This window comes from Balaenoptera physalus (assembly GCF_965194825.1).
Source record: "Balaenoptera physalus genome assembly, chromosome: 6".
Taxonomy (NCBI): Eukaryota; Metazoa; Chordata; class Mammalia; order Artiodactyla; family Balaenopteridae; genus Balaenoptera; species Balaenoptera physalus.
Window position 1 is genome coordinate 78,253,691 of NC_138885.1, and position 24,520 is coordinate 78,278,210.

General features: G+C 35.1%; 1 protein-coding gene across 1 annotated transcript in view; it reads left to right on the plus strand.

Annotated features, from left to right (window-relative positions):
* FSIP2 (fibrous sheath interacting protein 2) overlaps positions 1-24,520 on the plus strand; it is a gene marked incomplete at its 5' end in the record, with an annotated part of 130,013 nt that overhangs the window by 84,465 nt on the left and 21,028 nt on the right. The window contains 2 exons of the mRNA XM_082466842.1: positions 2,431-11,404; positions 13,250-22,731. Of these exons, the coding sequence (XP_082322968.1) occupies positions 2,431-11,404; positions 13,250-22,731 (18,456 nt within the window). The remainder of the gene's footprint in view (positions 1-2,430; positions 11,405-13,249; positions 22,732-24,520) is intronic.

The window sequence follows — 24,520 nt, forward strand, 5'->3', positions numbered from 1 at the left end:
AGTTCTCATCAAAATATAATTTTGGCGCTTCAGGAAGATGTCTCATGGGGATGAGCAGGAAGTCAGGGAAGGGTCATTAAGGGACCTAGCCATCAAATAATCATAAACCCAGTCTGTCATGGGAAGCCATTAATAGAATCACTTCACAGACTTGGCTGATGAGTTGGGATGCCTGGGTTTGTCTCTAGCCAGTTTTGTGGGAAGCACCCCAGTCACATAAAAAGGACCTGGTCACCTATGAGCTGAGACTTGGATAAGAGGGTATTTTTATAAGGCCTAATTCTGGATCCAGTCAGACCAGTTAGGAAAGAGAGAGAGGTTTGAAAACAACATATATTCTGACATACTTTTTCACATGAACTCAATTCATAGAAAATGTAGCAAAATGAAAACTTTTGATTCAAGAGAATATTTCTCAGTTTAATATTATAATGGAAAGCAACTGCAAACTAGGTTCTATTTATCGTATTTTACTACATAGAAAATTTTAGGAATATCTTTCATATATCAAGGTTGGAAACTTTTTCTCATACCTAGCCTAAGAGTAATAATGTAGGTCTACTGTTTATTATCTCTGGTACTAAGAAAAATAATATATATTAAATGTCTTAGTTTATTTGTCATAGTAGATTAGAACAGTTGCTTTGTTCTTAAAATATTTGATTTTGGATGTGATTATATAAGTATTATATGACATATGCTATCACCCAAAATATGTTTTTCAGACCACTAGCCATTGTCTGTATAATAAATGCAAAAATGTATTAGGAGATTCAGGGATTAGAGCAGAATAAAATGGCTTTCCTTGGGGTGCCCCTAAACAGTCTTTAATGTGTCAGGAGAGAGTATGCTACATAGGTGTTAACTTATCTTTCAATGTTGGCCTGAAATGGGAATAATTCTAACTAACTTAAGGCAATATTTTGGGTGTGAACAGCCCCATTACAGGAATCCTATTGTTTATCCTCCTGTCTACATGCCAGCCTTCCAGGCTTTGCTGCCAATTACTTGTGTTTATTGCTTTTTATGTTTTAAGAGTAATAACAATTTAAAACATACTATTAGTTTATTATAGGCAAGAGGATGTTTTGCGAGTCCAAAATATATTTTCAGGGGCTTCCCTGGTGGCGCAGTGGTTGAGAATCTGCCTGCCAATGCAGGAGACGCAGGTTTGAGCTCTGGCCCGGGAAGATCCCCCATGCCATGGAGCAACTAAACTACTAAGCCTGCGCTCTAGAGCCTGTGAGCCACAACTACTGAGCCCACGCACCACAACTACTGAGCCCACGCACCACAACTACTGAAGCCTGTGCACCTAGAGCCCATGCTCTGCAACAAGAGAAGCTACCGCAGTGAGAAGCCTGCGCACTCCAATGAAGAGTAGCCCCTACTTGCTGCAGCTAGAGAAAGCCCGCACACAGCAATGAAGACCCAATGCAGCCAAAAATAAATAAATAAAATAAATAAATTTAAAAATATCTTTTTTCAGTACATAATTTGAGGTATAGAGAAACAGATAGATAGATTTTGTTTCTACTGTTGGTCCAGTTTAAATGTAGGACAGCACCACTGACCACTAAGGAAACTGTCATACAAATCTGGTCCCTGAGTTCTTATTTGCATCTCAAAATGAGGGATTCTCCAACACCTATTCTTGCTCAGCCTTCCTGACTCTTTGAGACTCAGTTCTAGATTGCCCTTGTTTTCAATCTAAATTCATTTGTTCCCTCAGTGCATCACCTTTTCTCAGCCTTCTTAAGACAGTGTCCACTGATACTTTTTTGTTGTATACAAAGCCATTCAATCTCTGTAAAGCATGAACTTTTTTGTTGCCTATCAAATGATTCTTAGCAATTAGCTGTAGTCATTTCCATATATACACATCACAGGCTTACCCCTGCAGCAGGGAAGGGGAGGAGAGATGGCTTCTTTTCCTTCCTTACATCTTAGCTAGACAGATGCCTCTGAAGGCACCCAAATGTTTTGACTGCATCTGTTTGAGAAATGCTTTGTTAGAAATAATCTGGTTCATTTTAAAGTAATTTTGCTGGGTTGTAGACGCCATGTTTCTTCTTGCCAAAATACTTGCCTGTAATGTGCCTGGATAGCAAGTTAGTGATTTTTTTTTTTTTTAAACCAGAAATTCATTTATCCTAGCAATAAATGTTGGGGGGGGAGAAAAAAACTTCTGAGGGAATGGGAGTCAAATGGAAACTTATACAAAAAGTATTTTACTGTAGCACAGAATAAACCAACTTGAAATTAATTTGAAATTCTAAATAGATTTTCTTTCACTGTGTTCTTTATATAATGATGATGGTATCAAGCTATGCATTGTTTGACATAAAAAATTAAATGTTATCCTCTGTTCCAGAATAGAGTAAGTTGTTAACATGATTTTCTTTTCATTCCTGCTTGCCTCTTTTCCAGGTAACTTCTGGGGAACTGAATAGCATAATTCAGAATATAATGACCTGGGTTGTGGCTACAGTGACCAGTATATTATACCCAGCCATCACAAAGTATGAAGAAAGGTTGAAAAATAATGCATACCCAGTGTCTGATGACTCCATCCTCTCTTCAGATAGTTCGAGTTTTTGTAGCACATGCAGTGAAGAGTTTACATATGGAAGCTACACATCTGCAACAACTAAAACATTTCAGGGAGAGCCCTGTTCACTTGCAGTTGACGTATCAGTAAGGCGACCAGCCACACCTTCAAAACCACCATCTGCCCATGTGGAAAGAACAGTTGTGGGAAAAACATATCACATTAAAGGACAACCTATAACATCTGAACTAAAATATAATAAAACAAGCATGATATATACATACCCTAAGCTCAGAAGTTGTAAATCTGATAGTCACCTTCTAGCATCATTTGAAACGGGCACAAAAAAGTCAAAGGATGCTACCACTGAAACAGATGGCTTAGAGAGTCCATTGTTTTCTGATCAAAAAACAAAAGCCATGAATGAAATGAAGAATTTAAAGAATGTTTTTGTTAACTTTAAGTGTCGCTTAAAAGGGGAAACTGAATTGATTTTGAAAAGCATTTTTCAAGAAATAATGTCTGATTTAACACAGGGCATTCCTTCTATTTCTTCTGTTACTGCTGAAGTTTTTGTTGACCAAAGTGAGCCTGAAAAAGGAGACTTGGTTTCTAATGCTGATATCTGCTCAGTAGCTTCAGAGATCGTGGAAAATATGCTTGAGAAGCTACAGTCTGCAGTTGAGAAAAAATGTATCCAGATATTTTCACAAGAAGATTTGTCAGTCAACATTAAACCAAGCTTAACATCCAGTGGAGAATCTCTCACTCCATCATATGGAAAACCTTTAATAGATTCACTGCCTCATACTGTGGAACCCATGTGTGATATTGCAGAGGATATGGTGCATGCCATTTTAGAAAAACTGATGACTCTTGCATCTTGCAAGCAATATGAACTTCCTCATCTTGAAGATGCTTCTAAACTTTCCTATCAGCAACATATGGCAGACCCAACATATATGCGCCTTATAAAAGCCAACAAAAAGAAATGTAGTCCTGAACTTGATGCAGCTAATTTAATTGTTAAAGAAGAAATACAAAATTTAATGTCAAATATTTTTTCCCAGTCCTCTTTGGTTGGCTATATAGAGGAAGCAATCAGCACTATACTAGGACATGTACAAACCGAACTTAATAATGAGAGACTTATTGCATCTGATGAAACAGTAGTACTCCTTAAGCTGCTCGATGATATCTTTACTCAGTTACATCAGGAACCAGTAAAAGCAGATAATCAAAAATGTAGACACTCTAGACTGAGAAGTCCTTCTGACACTGAAGTAAAGTACAGACTCACTGGCACTAGATTATCTAATGGTCCTGGGTCTGGAAGACCATTTCCACCTATTAATGTTCCTGGCATGGTCCTTTATTCTGAAGATGATAATGAAGAAATAGACAAAATTGTGGGAAATGTGCTCGATTCATCTTTTAAAGATGAAAAAGCAAAATCACAAGAACAGATTCCTGAGCATTGGTTTACAGAAAGAAACACTTGTCTTGAATACAAAAGAAATAGCAAACAACCTACAAAGCCTGCTTCTCCAAGAAGCAAAATTGCATTTCATGATCAGAAGTTAAAGACTGAGCTACCATTTTTTAAGAATAAAATTTTAAAGGAAAATCCCTGTTTAAATAAAGACATTTTGTTTTTCAGCCAAGATCAAAAGCATCAAATACACAAGGCTTCAGAAAACATAGTTAAAAGTATTTTAACGGAAATGCTCAAGGACGTATCTTCTATTCCTCCTGGTCACTTAGACAGTAAAACTGGCAAAGAAGCTTCAGTTCTTGTTTCAGAAAAACCTCAAGGACTGTCACATCAAGAATGGATGGACCAGATGTTTTCTGTGTCAGAAATTAGTGCAGTGGCTCAAGAAATAACAGATGCTGTATTAAATATACTTCATAAGGCAAGCTGCATTCCCAATACCACCAAAAGTTCCATTTCATCATCAGTTCATCAAACTTCTCTAGAGAGTCCTGACACTCTCCACATGGTCAAAGAAGCACCAAATCAAAAGCCATTAAAAATATGGTTCAAGAGTGAAAAGAAAATGAAATATTTATCTTCACTCGATGTAGATCCTGCAAAGCCTTCCCTGTTAAAATCTGAAGAAAGTGAACCTAAGCCTATAGATGACATTACTGATAAGATCATTAATGCAGTTTTTAAAAGGCTGAAGTTATTTGTTTGTCCAAAATTGCAAATGGGCTTCAAACCTTCACTTGCAGAGCAATCTTCATTACAATCTCAACTTAGTACTTATACAACTAAAGTGGTAAACATTGTTTTGCATGCTATCCAGAATGAACTGGAACTCAAGAAAAACCTAAATCTTAGGGAAACAGACCATACCAAATCCCTTACAGGTGAAGGATTTTTTACTGACACTGATAAATTAGAATCTCTTGTCTCAAATCTCAGTGATGACATTATGGCATCTCCATTATTAACTTGCATTTGTGAAATATTATCAAGTGGACATTCAGATCAAAGCAATATTTCACTCCCTTCAGATAATCCAAAGCCTATGACATCATGCAGATCTGATAATGTTGATAAAGGGAACATTTTGCCAAGTGGACAGGATAAGAAAACTTTTTACAAATTTTTAGCTACTCCATGTGCTCTCCATAGTGTCATTAGTGAAAAAGATCTCAAAGAGAATTCCAGATTGCAAGTGTTAGATAATATTGGGGAAACACTCTATGAAATGTTATGCAAGCTCATAGGAGCCCACCCTCACTGTCAACCATCTTGTAGTAACCTAAGCAGAGAGAAGACAAATGAGAATCAGCAAACAGCCACTGAAATGCAGTCTAATATTCAGCTCATTTCCACAACAATTTTGGAATATATCCTTGCAAAATTATGTAGTGTTGACATGGATAGTAGTTCTGTAAGTTCAGGATTTAAAGCTGTCTCAGAGTCTCTTGATATTGACAGCCTATCGTTTACTTCAATTATTGAGGAAATGGCCAAGTGCACTGACATAATCTCCAGCATACTTTCCAGGATGGTTCAGAAGGGTAATAAAGAGATGACTAAAAGCAAGGAAAAATCTATTGCTCCTAAGTCTTCCAAAACAGGGAGCACAAAAGAAATTCATTCTAATAAACTGAAAGCTGTGGCTTCAGATATTCTTAATATGGTTTTTGCTAAACTAGAAGGGTTTGCCAATGGAAATTTAGAAACTCTGGGGGCTTCTATCAATGATGGAAATAAAAAAAGCAGTAAGATGGACTTGGAATGTGAAAGTCCCAGTGTTTTCACGGACACACATGAAGAACTATTACAGTCTGCTTTATACATGCATGCAAAGAAGGTATCAAGTGCTATTTTGAAAGCTATTCAAACAGAATTAAATATGAACTCATTAGATTTGAGGACAAGTATGGAAACACCACCACCTGACAAACAAATGCTCGAGAATATAGTCAGTTTAATTTTAGATGCAGTATCCTCAGATATGCTTAATGAAACTGAATCTGAAGAGAGAGGCATTCAAACTTATAGATACAGGCCAACCTATGGAAATTTTCTTCCTGGTGGAGCTGAATCAGATTCATTTCTAGAAGATGCTGCAAATACAGAGAAAGAATTCATTGGAGAGAGAAGATCACTTACAGAAGAAACTAAATCAGATTCTCTTCAACAATGTGTTCTAGAAAGAACCTTAAACAAAATTGAAGTGAAACTCAAAGAACCACAGAAATCTCCAATTGTTCCCATTATAAGAAATATTTTGAATGAAATTTTTCAAAGTGCTTTGGTCAGTCAATTAAATGTGCTTTCTCTCTCCCACTCCTATTTAAGTGGCATCCCTCACAATGTTGAAGAGACAATTGCTCAAACATCTGTTCAATTTATAGATAAAATGATGGTGTCTGAAGCAGATGTAACCATAGTGGCAGATGATGTTGTTAGAACTGTGTTTGATAAACTTTATTCAGCTGCTATGACAGGGAGAAATGCAAGTGAAAACAGGTATAAAACCATCACCTTTTCAACAAATGTTTCTTTTCATGAACACACCAGTGGAGGAGAAAAGCCCTCCATCACTGTGCCAAACAAGAATCCATATACTCTTCAGTCCAGATTCAGTGTTGACAAACAGGCTAAAGTAAACACAGTTGAAGATATTGTACAGACAATATTAACAAGTTTAGAAACTTTTGCTACTTCCAAAGTACAATCTCTCTTTTGTCCCCAGATCAACGTCACAGTTCCAATGGCTTTACCTATTCAGCAGGATAAGAGTACATTAAGCAAAGCATTATCAGCCAAAGATTTGTATTCTGATGATCAATTTTCCTGTTGCTCAGTGGATCATATTATGTCAGAAAAGACCAACTCATTATATCAAGTCTCTTTGAATAAATTAAATACATACGCAACAGAAGTGGCCAGAAAAATTTTACAAGGAATCAAACATGAATTAGATAAAGAAAGGGAAAATTCTTTCTTAACTCATAACATTGTGGTTTCTGAAAGTATTGCAAGTCAAATTGTTAACACAGTGTTAGATATTGTATCATCTAAAGGAAAATGTGACAAAAACAATTCTGACAAAGAGATTAATTCAGATCAGCAAGAAGGTATTATTGAAAAGCTGTTTATTAAGACTGAGTATCAAAAAGTACTTCAGTTTCAAATACAAGATACCATTGAAAGTATCTTATGTGATATTTATGAAAAACTACTGTATCAGAATAATCTCTCATTTGCCACATCCACTTTGAAATGTAGCATAGCTGGCAAACATTCCAGAGCAAATTCTGAAATGTTCATTGAGGATGCAAATAAAATTCTTCCAAATTTTTCAGTTCCTAACTCAGATGTCATTTTGATATCCAATGATATAGTAGATATTGTTCTTCATAATCTCAGTTCTGCTGTCATACTTAGCATAAATTCAAAGGATCCTACTTCTACAAGATTGCCTCTGACCTTTTGTGATATGTTTCCAAAAGCAGAGTGTCAACAGCCTCTTCTTATGGAGTCAAAAAGTGAAAGAAAAACAGAGCATTTTCCATCTTCAAAAAATCTGAATTCAGCTTATGCTAATGATACTCATATAACTATAGTTGAGAAAGAAGACCCCAAGAAATCTGTTCCTGACCCATGTGAGGAAAGTGCTGACTTCATTACTAAAACTATTTTCAATCGGTTAGAATCATTTGCCACAGAAAGAATGGATTTGTTAATTACTCTTGCTTTCCAGACTAAAGAAAAGTCATTTCTGAGCCCAGAATTGGAAAACTGTAGACGAGATGACAGCATCTTTCGTGAATCAAGCCAGGTGGAATCAAATGTGAATATTCTGAAAATATCAAATGAAACTGTTCTCAGTGAAGAGCTCACAGATTTCACTTTTACCAGTTACAGAGAAAAACTTGGATCTACAATTCATCTATCACAAGCTAGTCTTAAGGAATATGCTGACGTCATTGCCAGTGCCATTTTGAAGCTGATTAAAAATGACTTAGACCTCAAAATCCAAAAGATGCATCCATACCCAAACAACATTTCATTCCAAGAAATCACCACTGTGAGTGAAATTGTCAACAGTATCTTAAAGATTTTATATAATAAAAGATCTGTAAAGGAAATCAGTTTTTACTCAAAGGACAATCGTAACTTATTTTCACAACTAACTGCATCAAATGAAATATCACTGGGACAAAGAGCTCAGGAAACACACACCAAACTGTCTCTGTTTTCAAAGTATCCATTAGAACAAAACCAAATGGCATTGGAAAGGGAAAGCCAGAGAATTGTTCTAGAAGAAATATTAATGAAAAATGAAGAATCAAAACAAAAAGAAAGAACTGTATTATTCAGTGCAGTGAAAGAAGTTTTAAGTAAAGTGTGTCAAAGAGTAATGGAAATCATAGGTCATTTGCCTTCATTTAATGAAATCCCCCACTTTATGTCTAGCTCTAAAATTAAAACATTAGACATAACACAAAAAAACTTCTTTCAATCCCATATTAACAGTGTAGCAAGTGACATAATTGAAAGCGTTTTGGGGAAAATGTACTCTGTAGTTGTGACATCGTTATATGAAAGTAATAAAGTACAAGCAACTGACAAAAATATTTTACCAAAGAAATCATCATGCATCAGAGAAACTACACAAGCAGGAATAGGAAGTAATCTCACTAACTATATGCTACCACAGGTTTATCCTTATGCAGGCAGTCAAAATGTCTCTCTGTTGGAAAAAACTTTTTTACAATATTCACCATTAAAAGTGGGGAAGGATTTAGTCCAAATGGTTCTCAATAAGATCACAAATTTTGCCTCACTTTATCTAGAAGAGGCCCTGTCCCATAAAGGTTGTTCTGTTGAGTTGCAACCTCTAAGGCTACACACTTCTAAACTGAGCCCTAAGGGCAACCCTAAGCCAGGTTTTAAAACAAGTTTAAAAGCAAGATCAAAAGTTACTCCTTTGCCTAAATTTAGAGCAAAACCACACCTAGGACCTAGTCGTACTAAGGCCAAAAGCAAGACTAAATTAGGTCCTAGAGAGAAGACTCCAAAAGACACCTGGTCCAAGACTGCCATTGGGCTGCCACACATCCTACCAACGGGAGATGCCAAAAACTTACTGGAAGTGAAGTTGCCTACTTCAGAACTAAAAATGTATGCCAAGGATATAATAAGTAATATCCTGAAAACAACTGTTAAAGAATTTGAAAAGGTGATGCAAATTAGAGCAATGGTAAGTGATAAAGCTTTACCATCTGATCAAATCATGGCAGCAAATAAAATAGTTAGTACGGTTTTGCAAGGATTATATGCTACAAGTAACCAAAATTTGGCTAATCCTATATTCTGTCATCTGGATGATCCCAAACTTTCACAGGGGAATATAGGTGCAGAGTCTCTTGCCAAACCACAAGCATGTTTTTACTTGGAAAATGTTTCTTCACAGTTAGAACAGATTTTTCCTAAAGAAGGTATATTTAAAAAAATGTTTAACAAATGGCAAGCAGAATCAAATGACATGGAAAATGAAAAATGTAAGCTCTTGATGATAGCTGAAAATGGTTTGACTGAAATTTCAATAAAAGCAAAAGAATTAGAATATTCTCTTTCACTTTTAAATTTGCCACATCTTGAGGATTGTGAAAACAGGTTTCATAGTTGTTTTAAGGGAGCTTCTATGAGAGCTGAAGACACCAAAGCACAAATTAATATGTTTGGAAAGGAAATTGTTGAAATGCTATTTGAAAAATTACAGCTGTGCTTTTTATCCCAAATGCCCACCCCACGTGGTAAAGAAACTCCAGCAAGTAGGAAAGAACACATTACTACTAAAAGTAAATATGGTTTTCCAACCAAGGACATCCTCAGCAATGAACCAATATATAACACTAAAACCGAAGACCAAAGTCCTTTGGGCTCTAGCAACCAAATTATTCGAGAAATTGTAGAAAGGATTTTAAACCTGTTAGAGTCATTTGTAGACTTACAGTTTAAACATATCTCTAAATATGAGTTTTCTGAAGTAGCGAAAATGCCTGTAGAAAACCTTTTTCCTGTCCAACAGAGACTATTAAGCAAAAAGATGTTGCCAAAATTACAACCACTAAAAAAGTTTTCTGATGAATCCAAGTCAAGTACTGTTATTTCCAAGGAAAATGTACAGAATACCCTTCTACAGGTTCATTCGTTCCATTCAGAGTTACTTACATATGCCATTAATATTGTCAGCGACATGCTTGGTATAATTAAGAGCAAGCTGGACAAAGAAATAAGCCAAGCAGAACCATCTTCAATTAGCATATTGAAAGAAGATTTTGCAGCAAGTGAGATAATTGGTACACTGATGGACCAGTGTACTCATTTCAATGAGTCTCTGATCAAAAACCTTCCAAAGGAAAGTTTGTTCCAAGGAGTAGAAAATACCTACATTGTTAATCAGGTTGAATTAGCAACTAATACGAAAATGCCCATGTCAAAGTTAAAGGAAGTAAGATTCGGGAATCATCCTCCACAAAGCAGTGTACCAGGTTTAGGGTTTTATTCAGAGGAAGATAAGAAAAAAAGGTATAAGTCTTCATCAAATTTACCCTTATATTCCAGAGCCTCTGCAGAAGACACAATTAGAAGCTCAGAGCCAATGGAAAGGCCTGATTCAGAAAACATACCATCATGCTCTAGAAACAAAGTACAAGACTTTAGCCCAAAGGAATCTGACTTGGGCTATTTTGATCAAGCTATGAAAGGAAATAGCTCCCTCCCGGAAGGGAGTGTCTTACAAAAACTGTTAAAGAAAGCAAATGAATCCACAGAAACAGCATTACAGCAATTCATGTCATTCACAGAAATGAGAAAAGGTGAAAATCCAAGAGTATTTCATTATGAGATCTCCAAACCAGTTGTTGAGCCAAACCAAATTCAGACAACTGTCTCTCCACTCAAAATTTGTTTAGCTGCAGAAAATATTGTCAGTACTGTGCTGTCAAGCTACGGCTTTCCAAGTCAACCACACATTAATGAAAGCACAGAAACAATGAAACCATTTTTCATATCAGAGCAAAACCCTTTGTCTGTAATATATGGTCAAAAGAATGAGGAGAAAAGTTTGCTTAGAATGTGGGATAAAAGAATCAGTTGTATACCTGAAGAAGAAAACAAAAAACCTGAAGCCAGCAAGGGAGATTTTTCTTTAATGCAAAAATGGGAAAATAAGAGTTACCTGAAGATAAAGACTCTGAAGGAAGTTGAAGTCATTGCTTTTGCTGATCATGAACTGGGTCCAAATGAAATTCATTTGGTAGCAAGACATGTCACCACATCTGTGGTCACATATTTCAAGAACTTTGAAACTAGAGGTAAGCAAGAATGGGCATAATTTAGAAAACAATAGATATATTTAAAAGTGGGCATAATTTAGAAAAAATAGATATATTTAAAAGATCTCCTGTCCAAGAAGCTTCATTTACTGTTTTTCTGAAAACAGCCTTAGGAGGGTATTTAATTACTTCTTAATATATCAAGATACAAAAAAAAAAAAAATTCATATGATTTGAATCTGAAAAGGTCTGTCTCTCAATTTCCCATATCTGCAGATGAGAGAAAATGTGATTTTTTAAAGCAGGGGATTTTGGTTGAACATGAGGTACGAGTTCCAAAGATCTTTTAAAGTTCTCATGCATGACTTCTTTATAATCATACCAAATGTACAGGTAACTGATTGAAGGTTGTGATTCAACTTTAACGTGTACAGTTGAAGTCGTTGCTATTATTAGTCACAGTGTATAAGAACAGTAATGTTAAACATCTTATTTTGCTTGTATTCCAGTGTTATTAAATTCCTTTTAGGTATAATACTCTAAACATATATTTTAATATATATTTTCATTCCCTTTTAAAAAATGCTTATCTGTATATGTTAGAGGTTGAACCATATGTGATAGCTACTTTCATATGTGAAAACCTATTATTGGAAAGTTCATAAAATTCAATCTAATAATCTATTATAGCCTTGAACTGAATCAGTAATTCTAGTTGCCAGTAATTAGTTGCTACGTTACCAGTCCAGATACATCACTTGCCCATCATTCAAATTGCAGAACACATACTATCAGTCCTACCTACCTGCACAATGAGGCCATTTCCTATACTTAAAACTGGTATGATTTCAAGGTGGACAGTTGTGTGTCTGAAATTGCAAGCTTATAAGTAGAATTTCTTTAAGCACAGCCTAATTGAACTTAGAGAATAAGAAAAACAAAGCAAACAAGAGAAGATCCATGATTCCCTCCCATTTGTATTCAGCTCTTTCTATCATATCTCTTCTCTATTCCCAGACATGTCCGGGGCCTTCCAGCAATTTCACTCATGTTCCTTCCACGTGGAGCACTCTTTCCTCCCTCCCTTCATTTCAACATGGCCAAAACCTGTCTAGCTGTCAAAGTTCAGCTTAAAGCCTCCCCTCTCCACTGAGTCTTGTCTGATTCCACATGCAGAGGTATAATAGGTTATTACATTCTAAGAAAGTTTTGTGAAAAAAAGAGTATGTAGCTCTGGCTACCACTCCAAGAAATCAGCCATACCAAGTAGGTATATGATTTGCAGTACTCTGTTGAATAGCAGAATATAGTCCTGTGCCTGGCTGGGTTGGCCCATCATCTTTGTGACAAACTAATCTAGGGGTTAAAGTCCTGCTGATGTTACAGTCCATCCCTAACCTTTCTGAAGTGAGCACACTTTTATTTCAGTCAAGTTGTTATTGCAACACAACTCTTTAGCTTCCTAAAAGTAATACAAAACATTATATGTTTGACTAAAAATATTTTTTAAATAATTATATGAAGTCTCTAGAGATCACTGCAGACATGTTAAGATGTAACACCACACTTGGAAATCATTTCTCTGCCCCAGGATTTCCAGCTTCTTCGAGCACCTTAACCCATCTAAGCAAGACAGGTATCAGCACTAGACTTAGAGATTTGAATTCTTCAGGGTTATTTTCTCAACTTTATGGCTAAAACTAAGATTCCACAGGTGGGAAAATAAGTATCTGAAGAAAACCCAATATCTTTCTTGACTAGATTTTTCTTTTTCTTTAGTGAGGTGTTCCAAAGGTGAAATTCATATGTAAATAACTACCAATATATAGAATTTTCCATATGTCCCTTAATGCATGCTAAAATGGTAATGTTTTCTTTTTTAAGTTTCCAGTGAGGAGGTGTCTATTGTTTCCACACTGTCAAGAAAAAAATATGAATCGAAACAGCCTCTAAGAAGCATATACAATGATTCTTCGCTTTATCAGTTTTGTGAACATCTCACTGAGTCTGTCATTTGCCATTTAATTTCAAGCATTTCTGATAGCACCACAGACAGCAGAGAAAAGGAGAAAGCTTCCCATGCAGTATTTAACACAATTATTTCAATTAATTCTCAAGTGTTTGAGAGTAGGTCAATTTCTGTTGGAGAACTTGCTTTAAGTATTTCTGAAATCATTGCTGAAATCCTTTTAAATAGTAACATCATAGAGAATGACACTGCACAGCAAATGTTTTCGTTAAAAAGAAAGTATATTTGCTGCCCAGGAGTAGCTGCTGCTGACTTTGATGATCTCTTTCAGGATCTCTTAATAGGTGTGATTCATGTACTGTCCAAAGAAATAGGGTTAAACCATCACCTGGAAAACAGTGGAAGAAATAGACCATTTTCCATGCTTAGAAGCAATAGTGTGCCCATTTGCAACAAAAAAAATACCATGCAAAGACAGAAAGCTTCCAGAGACTGGGAATTATCTACTCACAAAACTGATCATATCATTCAAAAAAATAAATTAAGTTATCTGGCCCATAAGTTAGATAGTCTGGCTGGTAGCTTAAAAACTCATGAATCCAAAGAAGTAGTCAACAAAGTTTTCAGTATTGTTTTGGATTTATTTTTACCAGATGAACAGCCAGATGAGGCTATGGATGCTGATAAAAAAGCAAGAATATTTTTCTCATCATCAAATGATTGGCAATGTAATAACATACTTGGAAATAACTTAGGGCTCACCCCCAAATCAGTTTTCCTTCTCAATGTTGTGTGTGAGAAACTTATTAGAACACTTTTAGAAAAATGCACAAACTCTGTCTTTCTTGATAATAGCCCTCTTTCTGAAGAGATATCAGCAGAAGAATGTCAACTTTTAAAAATACTTCAAAGTGTACAAGATGAAGAATTTGAATATTGTAAGAGAACGATGGACTGTGAACAATTTCAAGGGGATTATATGTCAGACGTTTTGGAAAATCTGGCAGAAATGGATCAAGATTTACTGTCATCAGACTCTATTCTTACTGTTCTTTCCCACAGCTTGGTTAAATCATTGATGGATAAATTATGTCACAGTATACAACTCCCCCAAAGTCCACCTTTTGCAAACAAGCATTTGAAGTATGGAACGAGAGAAATACAGTCTAGTTTCATAAAAACAAAAAGGCCAGAGTTAACAGAATTAGGACAAGGTAAAGGTTCTTTAGGACTCACGAGTTATGATGGCAATGCTTTGACAGGACCCCTGAATAATCTCAGTGTAGTTAACTCCAAAATACAAGCACCATTTGGCAAGAAGTATTCAGTAAATTTTGCTAATGTGTCACCTCTTAAAAGACAGGGAACAAAGGATATGGATACAACAGCCATCCATAATAAGCTATATCCAGGAGATGTGAATACGGGTGTTTATTCAGCCACATTTTTAGAGGACATAATTTCAGAACTGTTTTTTAACCTCTCTATTTCACTGTGGGGCAAAAATGAAAACATCACTGAAGCCCAGCTCAATGAGATGAATGCATTATTTGTCAACAATGTAGTGAATGAGTTTAATAAGGCAAGGGTCACTGTTTTACGGAATTCTGAAGAAAAGCTGTGTTTTCCACCAATCCATAAAGAAACTTTTAGTAGGATCGTTGACTCGGTTTATTATGATGTTTCACAGCAATATAAGTTGAAAGTGACCTGTGGTGGTAATCTGGCATGTGACAGTACTTCAATAGCAGAACAAATAACGAAAAGCATATTGTTAGAGATTTTGGACTACCAACTCCCATCTTGCTTCAAGGGAAAGCTCTTACATAATTCATACTACCCTCTCAACGCTGAAATTATATTACAGAAACTTCAAAACAACCTGAGAGAATTTACTTCCCAAGCTAGGTCTTCAGCAGGCTATAGCACCATGTTATCACACTCATTTTTAGAAGATATCATCAGAAGACTTTTATCTCAACTCATTCCTCCACCCAGTAAGGCGTCCTCTTTGGGAAAAAAATATTTCATGAGTTCAGATTTTAATGAAATATCTACCTGTATAATAAATAAGGTTATATCAGCCATTTCAAAACATAAAATTTGGTTCACTATATATGATAATCAATATCTATGTACAGGAAAAAACCTCCAGAAGATGGTGGATTCTGTTTATAGAAATATTATGCAAACAACTGACTCTCTTCTTTCAATACAGAAAAGTATAGTCAGTCGAAGCCCAATTATGGTTGACCAAATAGCCAGTTTTATTATCCAAGAGATTATTGAAAATCATCTTCAACCATTTTTGTGTGGAGAAGGTTTACCTCGTCCAAAGACTCCATCGGATACAATATCGAGTATGGTTAAACAGGTTCTCAGTGAAGTCATAGAGTCACACAGACCCCAGATGCCGTCACCCTCAGGTATTTACCCTAAGACATTTGTAGGGGAAATTGTTGCCAGACTTTTATCAAAAATTTTCAGTCCAAAGCATAACACTGAAATTGAGCTGGAAAACTTGACCCAAAAAATAGTAAACTCAGTAAATAACCATTTTGACAAAGCTAAAGTTCACATTCTATATGATGACAAAGAACAGTCTTACCCCTCTGTAGATACAGATATTGTGGATGAACTCGTCACCTCAGTTTATAGAAATGTTTTAAAACAGCATGGATTAGACCCTGAGGTTGATAAAGAGTCTGAAGACAGTGATATTTTTGTGGAAAAAATTACCAACTTAGTTGTAGCAGCTATTTCAGATTACCTTCTTCATCCATTGTTTTCTGGGGATTTGTCATCTTCTTCATATTTTATTTCAACAACTGAGAATATCATTCAAGATGTTCTTAGTAACATCAGTAGGTCTACCAAGCCAAGTCAGAGTTTATCTCCATATAACACCTTGCTGCCATACACATTTTTAGAAGACATGATCAGAATACTATTATCTAGAATTTTCCCTTCTGCATCTAGCATTGTTGCAAACAGAGAAACTCCAAAAGATAGATCAAAAGTTAATTTCAATGAAATTGCTTCAAATATAATCAGTGATATTAGGATGAAAATTTCCCAACATGAAATTCGATTTTCAAAAGATGAAGAAACCAAGTTTGTTTATTCAGAAGACAATGTTCAGCATCTTGTGGACTCAGTATTCAAAAATATTTCAAACTCTGAGTCTCAAGAATCAGTTGAGCAAAACATCACAAGCAGTAACGATGTTTTTATTGACAGAATAGCAGGTTTTATCATTAAACATATCTGTCAACAACATCTTCAGCCATTTGTGGACAGAAAGTCATTACCTTCTTCATCATATACATATTTTGGTGATGAGAAAAGGCAGTGGTTTTATGCCAGTGTTTATTCCTCAACTTTTTTGGAAGATGTGATTTCTGGGGTTTTAAGCAAGATATTCCACAGGGTGTTAGGCATTGTACAAACAAAATCAGTAACAGATTCAGAAGATGAACTGTTTGATAAAGCTGAAAAACTCATACAGTTCATAACAGAGGAATTCTCAAAAGCCCAAGTTAGCATTTTAGAGAATGCTGAGGAAAATTTATGTTTGCCTCCAGTGGAGAGAGATGTAGTCAAAAACATTATTGACATGGTGTACAGCAAAGTTGTGCAAGAATATGAAATGGATATGATGCCTGATAAAGATTTTCTAAATGACACAAAGACACTGGCTGCAAGGATAACTAAAACCATTCTAGCCGAAACCTTTGATTTCCAAATTCATCCAAATCTTATAGAAAAGTTTCCATTTGGATCACAATCCAAACTTAGTACTGATATTTTGATAAAGAAAGTTCAATGTGACATTACTAAATCAAGATTCCAAAGACAGGCTTCAACAATATATACTACTATGTTATCACATACTCATTTGGAAAAAATTGTGTCTCAGCTTATATCTCAGATGAGTCCATTGGCCTCCAGTACAGAACACCCAAATACTTCTCAATCAGACTTAAGTAATACAGTAATAAAACTGATAAATGAAATCATGTCAATAATTTCAAAACATTCAATATGTATTATTAAACATGGGAATGAAAAACATAGTATGATTTCAGAAAAAGATATCCAATCCATGGTTGATTCCATTTATGCTGATCTTTCCTATTCAAATATATACCAGTCTCTTACAAAAGATAAAAAAGGTATAAGTAATATACCTGTTTCAAAAATAGCAAGTTTTATAATAAAAGAAATCTTTAACCATCATCTTCAGTTATTTTTATCTGGAGATAAAACTCTCCTTTCAGCCACAGTTGATCAAACTTATAAACAGAAAGTAGTAGATCCTAAACAAAAAGAGTTGTCTTTCATTGTGAATTCAGCTGTCTTTTTGGAGGAAGTAATTTCTGAACTTTTATGTAAACTTCTTTATGCATTCTCACATAATGTCTTGGCTGCTGAAAACCCAGATACAGTAAAAGACAAAATTACTGGCATTGTTACAACATTAGTAAAATCAATTGTTCTGGAGTTCACCACATCGGAGATTTTAGTTTCAGAAAACTTTGATGATGATATGTGTTTTTCAGAAGGATATAAAGAAATGGTTCAAAAAACAGTCAACCTAATTTATGAAAAAATATTAGATGAATATAAATCTCTGATTCAAATATATAGGGCTATACAAAGTGACACAGCTTGTTTTGGAAGAAAAATATATAATTTGCTTTTGGAAGAAATTTATGATTATCAGGTGCAGTCATTAGTTTCAGGAGAATTAGTATCTTCTTCCTACTCTTCCCCTCAAGCTGATAAAATCATCAGAAATGTGCTCAATGTCATCATGAGAGATAGCCATGCCTTGCCATTATGTATTACTGTGCTGTCATGTTCTCTTTTAGAAGACATGATTTACAAGCTTCTAGTGCATATCTTTCCTTCAACTGACACTGAAAGTGAACTACAAGAGCAAGAGGTTTCACCAGATTATGAGTTTGTGGATGCAGCATCAAAATTAACTGATGAAATTATCAAAGAAATTTCTGAACATGAGATCCGTCTTGCTCCGGCAGAGGAGAACACAGAGAGTATGCAATTAGAAGTGATTGAGAATTTGGTTGACTCTATATGTAATAATATTTTGAAAAAATCTGAATTTCAAGCTGAAGTCCAGAAAGATGCAGACAAAAAAGGAGGCTCATTCCTCAGTAAAATAGCTGGTTTCATTATGAAGGAAATCATGGATCATCATCTGAGGCCATTTTTACATGGTGAAGAATCATCTTCCAATAACTTATCTAATTATGACCATGTCTCTGTACATACTAAACCTGGTAAAGAAAAGAGACAGCCTTCTCTATATTCAGCTACATTTTTGGAAGATGTAATTGTTGACCTTGTTCACAAGTTTTACTCTCTTTCAAGTATTACTGAAGATTCTAAGAAAAAAGAAACACCAGAGCCAGACATTGTGAGCTTGGCTATAAAATTTGCAAACTCTCTGATAGGAGAATTTAGGAAAAGTGAAATTAAAGTTCTACCAAATGCTGAAGAAATTTTTTCTTTTCCACCAATTGATAAAGAGACAGTTGATAAGATATCCAATTTTGTGTATGATCAGTTCATAGGAAAGTATGGACCTAATGCTATTCAGATGGATGATAAAAATAACATTGTTACAGAAATGATTGCTGCTTCAGCCCAGAAGGCCATCTCTGCTTTCAAGATTCAACCACTTTTTTCAGGAGACTGGTCTTCCACCTTCTATTCATTTCTAAATCCAGATAACATCACCCAAAGGGTTAAACACCTTCCACAGAAAACCTCTACACAGATAAACAGATGCTTAAAAGGGAACCAACTTACTTTACCAGAACAATCATATAAACACACATCTCTAATCTCAGACCAGAAAAATGTGTTGGATACTTTGGAAATAGATAGAGGTGCAATGAGTAAAAAGAAAAGTTTCAAAACTAAGGAGGCATCAATGAAAAAAGGTGACATCCAAGATCCAAAAGTTACCTCTGTAACTAGAATTATGAAAAGCAACATGGTTAACCTGTTATCAGGGTCAGCTGCAGATGTGGCAAATAAAAAGAAAGAGAATGAAAATAAAATGGGAATTCCAATTCAAAAATATAATGTATCAGAAGTTACTTCTCCAACTACTAGTGTGAAAAGTAAAGATAAACAGGAGCCGTATTTGAAGGGAACACTTAAAAATAGTGAAATTGAGAAGAAAAGCATATCACCTTCAAATAAGGAGGGGCAAGGTAAGGAGGTACACACACAATTTCTAGTAGCTACTGATGGTACAGAATGTGAAAAGGAAATACTTGGACCAGATTTTGCAATAGACATTGAGAAGAAGATTGACAAAACAAGAGAAAATTCATTAAAAAAAGACAAGCCCTTTCAGTTATCTTCTTTGACAACCAAAGCAAGAAATACAAAGACCACAATAGAGAAAACAGTTGCCCAAAAGCCAAACGATGAGGAGAGGAAAGACTCTCCAGCTCAAATAGATATAAAGGAAGGACAGTGCTCAGATTATGAATGTGTTCAAAATGTCACTGAAAATATTTATGATAATATCTTAGGAATATATCATTCTCAAGAATCAGCAGATTATTCAAAACGACAAAGTCTTCTCCCAAGTTGTATATCACTGCCTCTAGTTCAAGAGGTTGGCGAGGATTTTTCACAGTCCATTTCAACAAAGGATTTATACCTGTCAATTAACAAAAATCTCCCTGCCAAAGAGAAAAAAGAAGAAAAAGAGAAAGCAAGAGAAATAGAAAAAGAGAGGGAGAAAGAGAAAGAGAGAGGGGAAAAAAGAGAAAAAGAGAAAATAAAAGTTAAGGATATTAAAAAGGAACCTAGTAAATCTGACAGTCCTCAGTACCCACCAAAAAGTGAACCTGGAATTTTTCCTGCTAAATTTTTAGAAGATGTTATCACTGAAATGGTTAACAAATTGGTCTTTTCTTCCTCACCAGAAACACAAACATATGATAGATGTCAAAATGTAAGTGATGATGAAAATCAAGCTGAACTCTATGACACAGCTCTGAGACTTATTGATTCACTGTTGAAGGAGTTTTCAGATGCTCAAATTAAGGTATTTAGGCCAGATAAGGAAAATCAGTTTTTTCCACCTGTAGATAAAGTGTCATCAGTTCCTAAAGAACCTCCCAGGCATAAAGAATCAAATATAGATAAAGCACCATCCAACGTCAAGAAAATAACTGTGGATAATATGCATAAAATGACTGAAAAACCCTCTTTGAATAAGATACTTTTCCTAGATAAAATATCAATTGATAAAACATTGGTCAACAAAGTTGTTCACTCCTCTGTGTGCAATATTTTGAAGGAATATAAATCTCAAGACTCCATTTGTAAGAATATAAAGAGTAATGGGGGAAATTTAGCAAGACAACTAACTAGTGCAGTGATAAGTGAAATTTTTCAATATAAGCTAAATTTGATATCGTGTGATGAGTTTCCACCTTCATCATGTTTGCCTCTGGAAACTAAGGATGTTGTTAAAAAGGTCCAAAAGGTGGTTCAAACAGCCAGCAAAGAATGTCAAACATCATCGCCATATACCATCATGCTGCCTCATGAATTCTTAGAGAATGTGATTTATGCTCTTTCATCTAAAATTTTCTCAACAGTATCCAACACTGAAGCAGAAACATTTGAGGACAACTGGTTCACAGAACTAGATTTCCTTCAAATGAAGTTATTAAGTACAGTTACAACAGAGATCTCCAAAAATGAAGATATGATTATACAGTATGTGGAATCCTTACATCCCAATGATGATGAAATTATTCAATTAGTGGTTCAGTCGCTCTATAATAATCTCTTGTCACAGTTTGGATCACAAGAGATTATACAAAATTGTGCAGCCAGTGGATGTAGAATTCTCTCAGAAACCATGGTTGACTTAATTCTACGAGAAGTGACTGGCAATCAGTTGCAGAACTACTTTTCTGGAGAGCTAACTCCATATCAGTGTGCAGAAGTTGACAATGTTGTTGAAAATATTCTTAAAGATGTTATCCAAACTGCTGATGTTCCCCAGCCTCAACCATCACATGCTCGTATACTGCCTTATAACATAATAGAAGAAATTGCTGTAAAATTTTTGTCGAAGCTTTTATCTATGTTTCCGAAAGCAGATAATGAAAGACCCAAATCCCTAGAAACTGAAATTCAAAAAATTATCTCAAAAATATTAAATTCAATACAAGAATTTATCTCCAAAAGTAAGATTAAAGTTGTATCACCAGCAAAGGAATTGCCTACTGTACCTTTAGCTGACAATGAAACCGTTGAAAAAGTAGTTAATTCTGTTTATACCAGTATTTTAAAGCACTCTGGCTCACACATTTCTATATTTAAAGATTTAATGGGTAAGAGTAATGTTCTCTCTGATATAATAGGTTTTTTATTGGTGAAAGAAATTTCCAATTCTAAATTTCAACCTCAAGTAGAGGAAGAATTATCAAGTTCAGAATTAGCTCTGGAAGCTGTCAAAATTATGGAAAAAGTGGTCAAAATGGTTGATGAATTTAAGTCCCAGGAAAAGTCTTCATCCAAAAAACGTTCTGTGTTAGATGCCACGTTTTTAGAGGAAGCATTGGCTTTGTTCTTGGCCAGAATAGTAAGGTTGCCAAGTGCCTCAAGCAAACATGCAAAAAACTTACCAAAGCCCGAGTTAAGTAAAATTGCATCTCAATTGACAAAATCTGTGACGGCTGAAATTTCTAAGAGTAATATTAATCTTGTTGCTGCTGATTCTGAAGAACACTTTTTAAATCCAGAAAGTATAGAAATGATTTCTCAGGTTATTGATTCTATTTATAGTAATGTACTACAACAACCTGGAACCCATAAAGATCTTTATTATGATATAAAAAGTACAAATGGAGTTTTCCCTAAAAAAGTGGCCAGTTTAATTATTAATGAAGTTTCAAATTTTCCCTTAGATACAGTTAGTCCAAAGTATTCAAATGCTGGTCTCTTCGGAGATCTAGACATTAACAGAATTGTTCAAAAGGCACAAAAGCATGCTAAAGTGATCCCTGACTTTGATAAAGAAGAGTCAAATAAAGATTCAATTGTAGAGGACTCTACAATTAAAATAGTTCCACATGTTGGGAATAAACCACTCAAAATAGATCCAAACATTATCTCAGAACATTTAGCAGTAATTTCTGTAAAAACTCAACCTCTTGAGAAACTTAAGGTGGAATGTTTAAAAAACACTGGACATAACATAGCAGAACTGAGAAGAGCATCAATAAGTAGAAGAAGTTATTCCTCAGACACATCTACTGTAGGACAGTTAAAGAGAGAAAGACGTACCTCATTGAATAAGACGGGACGACTCGATGTAAAACCCTTTGAGGTAAGTGAAAAAGCAATAGAAAAAAAAAAGTGAGCCATGATTGTTCTGTGATTCCCTTCCTCAAATAGGTATATGGGAATGTATTTTTTGTTGTTGTTATTGCCTAGTCCAATAGGAAAATTGGTTGCACAAGTTCATTCGTATAGTTATATGACTTACTGGGACTTGCCATATCAGCTCTGTGGCTCACTCTAAAGGTCTCAGGCTAGTTTTCCTAAGACAATCAGTTTAAACGGGCTTTAAAAAAATAATGGGAATATAGGGACATACCCTTAACAGTAAAATCAGGCTGACTGAAATTATAATGAAAAAACTATCTAAAATAGATTTCTCAAACCTAAGGCTCTACAGCGGTAATACTACTCTTTTTACTTTTAACAACATTCATCAACACACATCAGACTACTCTGATTACTACTACTCTATAAACTCTTAGGTTATACTTGTTTCTTATTATTTCACTTTAATTATATTAGCCTTTCTCAAGTTCTTCTATACTCTCAAGAAGTGTCAAGTTTCTTTCTTCTTCTATCCTTGTTCTAGATTTAGCTGCTTTATTGCTGCCATATTTATGAACCTGTTTCCTCGTGCTTTAGTCCCTAGCTCTGCCCTGCAGCTCCATACTTAGGCCCCAAATATATTAAACTAATTGAGACTTTAAAATGACAAAATGATGTCCTTGTTACAAGGAAACTATACAGCTGAGGACAAAGGGTGGTCTGGCCAATAGTTACACTGATCTACTACACATTTTGATTTTTATCAGAGCCCCTTCTACTACTGATGGTATTCACTCATAAGAGGACTGAGTGTGCTTAGGGGTATAATCTGTGGCCTGGACAATGAGCAAAGTTTTATAGAACCATTCTCCCTGGAGTATAAACTTGAAGTAAATTTTCTCCAGCACTATCCTGCAACTCATTGAACGAGGTCTCAGGGCTGTTAAATATGTTAATTGGCACTTTGTGTTTTCATACTCAAATACTGAGATTATTATGGGCTGACATACTAATTTAATCTTCTTTTCCCTAAATTTTTTGAACCAGATGACAGTCCTTTCAAACTCTAAAATTTATCCTTCCACATGGATTCTCATTGTTTGCATTAGCATATTATTTGGTAGTCTTCATTCATACATAAGTAACCCCTTAGGAGTAAAATTTGTTGAACAGACTACAGAATAACATTAGTCAAAAGCAGTTTTTAATTACCTGTAGAATTGTCTGTCACAAATCTTACTCGTAGTTACCAGTTCTCTTTCATTAAGTCATTTATAGACCACAGGAAAGCAGGATGGGAATATTTAAACCAACATAATTACCACTGTCCTCTTAAGGGGAAGAAAATCCATCCTCAAAATAAAACACAAAGAAGCAGACCTAGACAACTCTGATAAGACATATGATTTGTACCAATCTGAGTATCAATCTCCTGCATAGGGACAAGAGAAGAAGCTAAAGAACAGTAGATTAGATCAGCAAACCTAGACACTTGTTGGCCTCACCCAAGGGCTTTATTTTCTGTTTTGAGATACCATAAATTCCCAACACACTACACATGTACATATGAAAACCATATATAGTCACAAATTCCAAAGCCATATAGAACGATTTTGGATTTTATAAACCACTGGTCCCCTCCACTAACACAGAAAATCAAAACTGATTGGTTTTAAATTCTTAAGGAGGCTGTTTCTATATTTTGTTTCCACAGAAGATATTCTTTTAGGGCACCAATATCTGAAAAACTGGCTTACAGTGTTACACAGGGATGTTGAAGTCTAGAATTA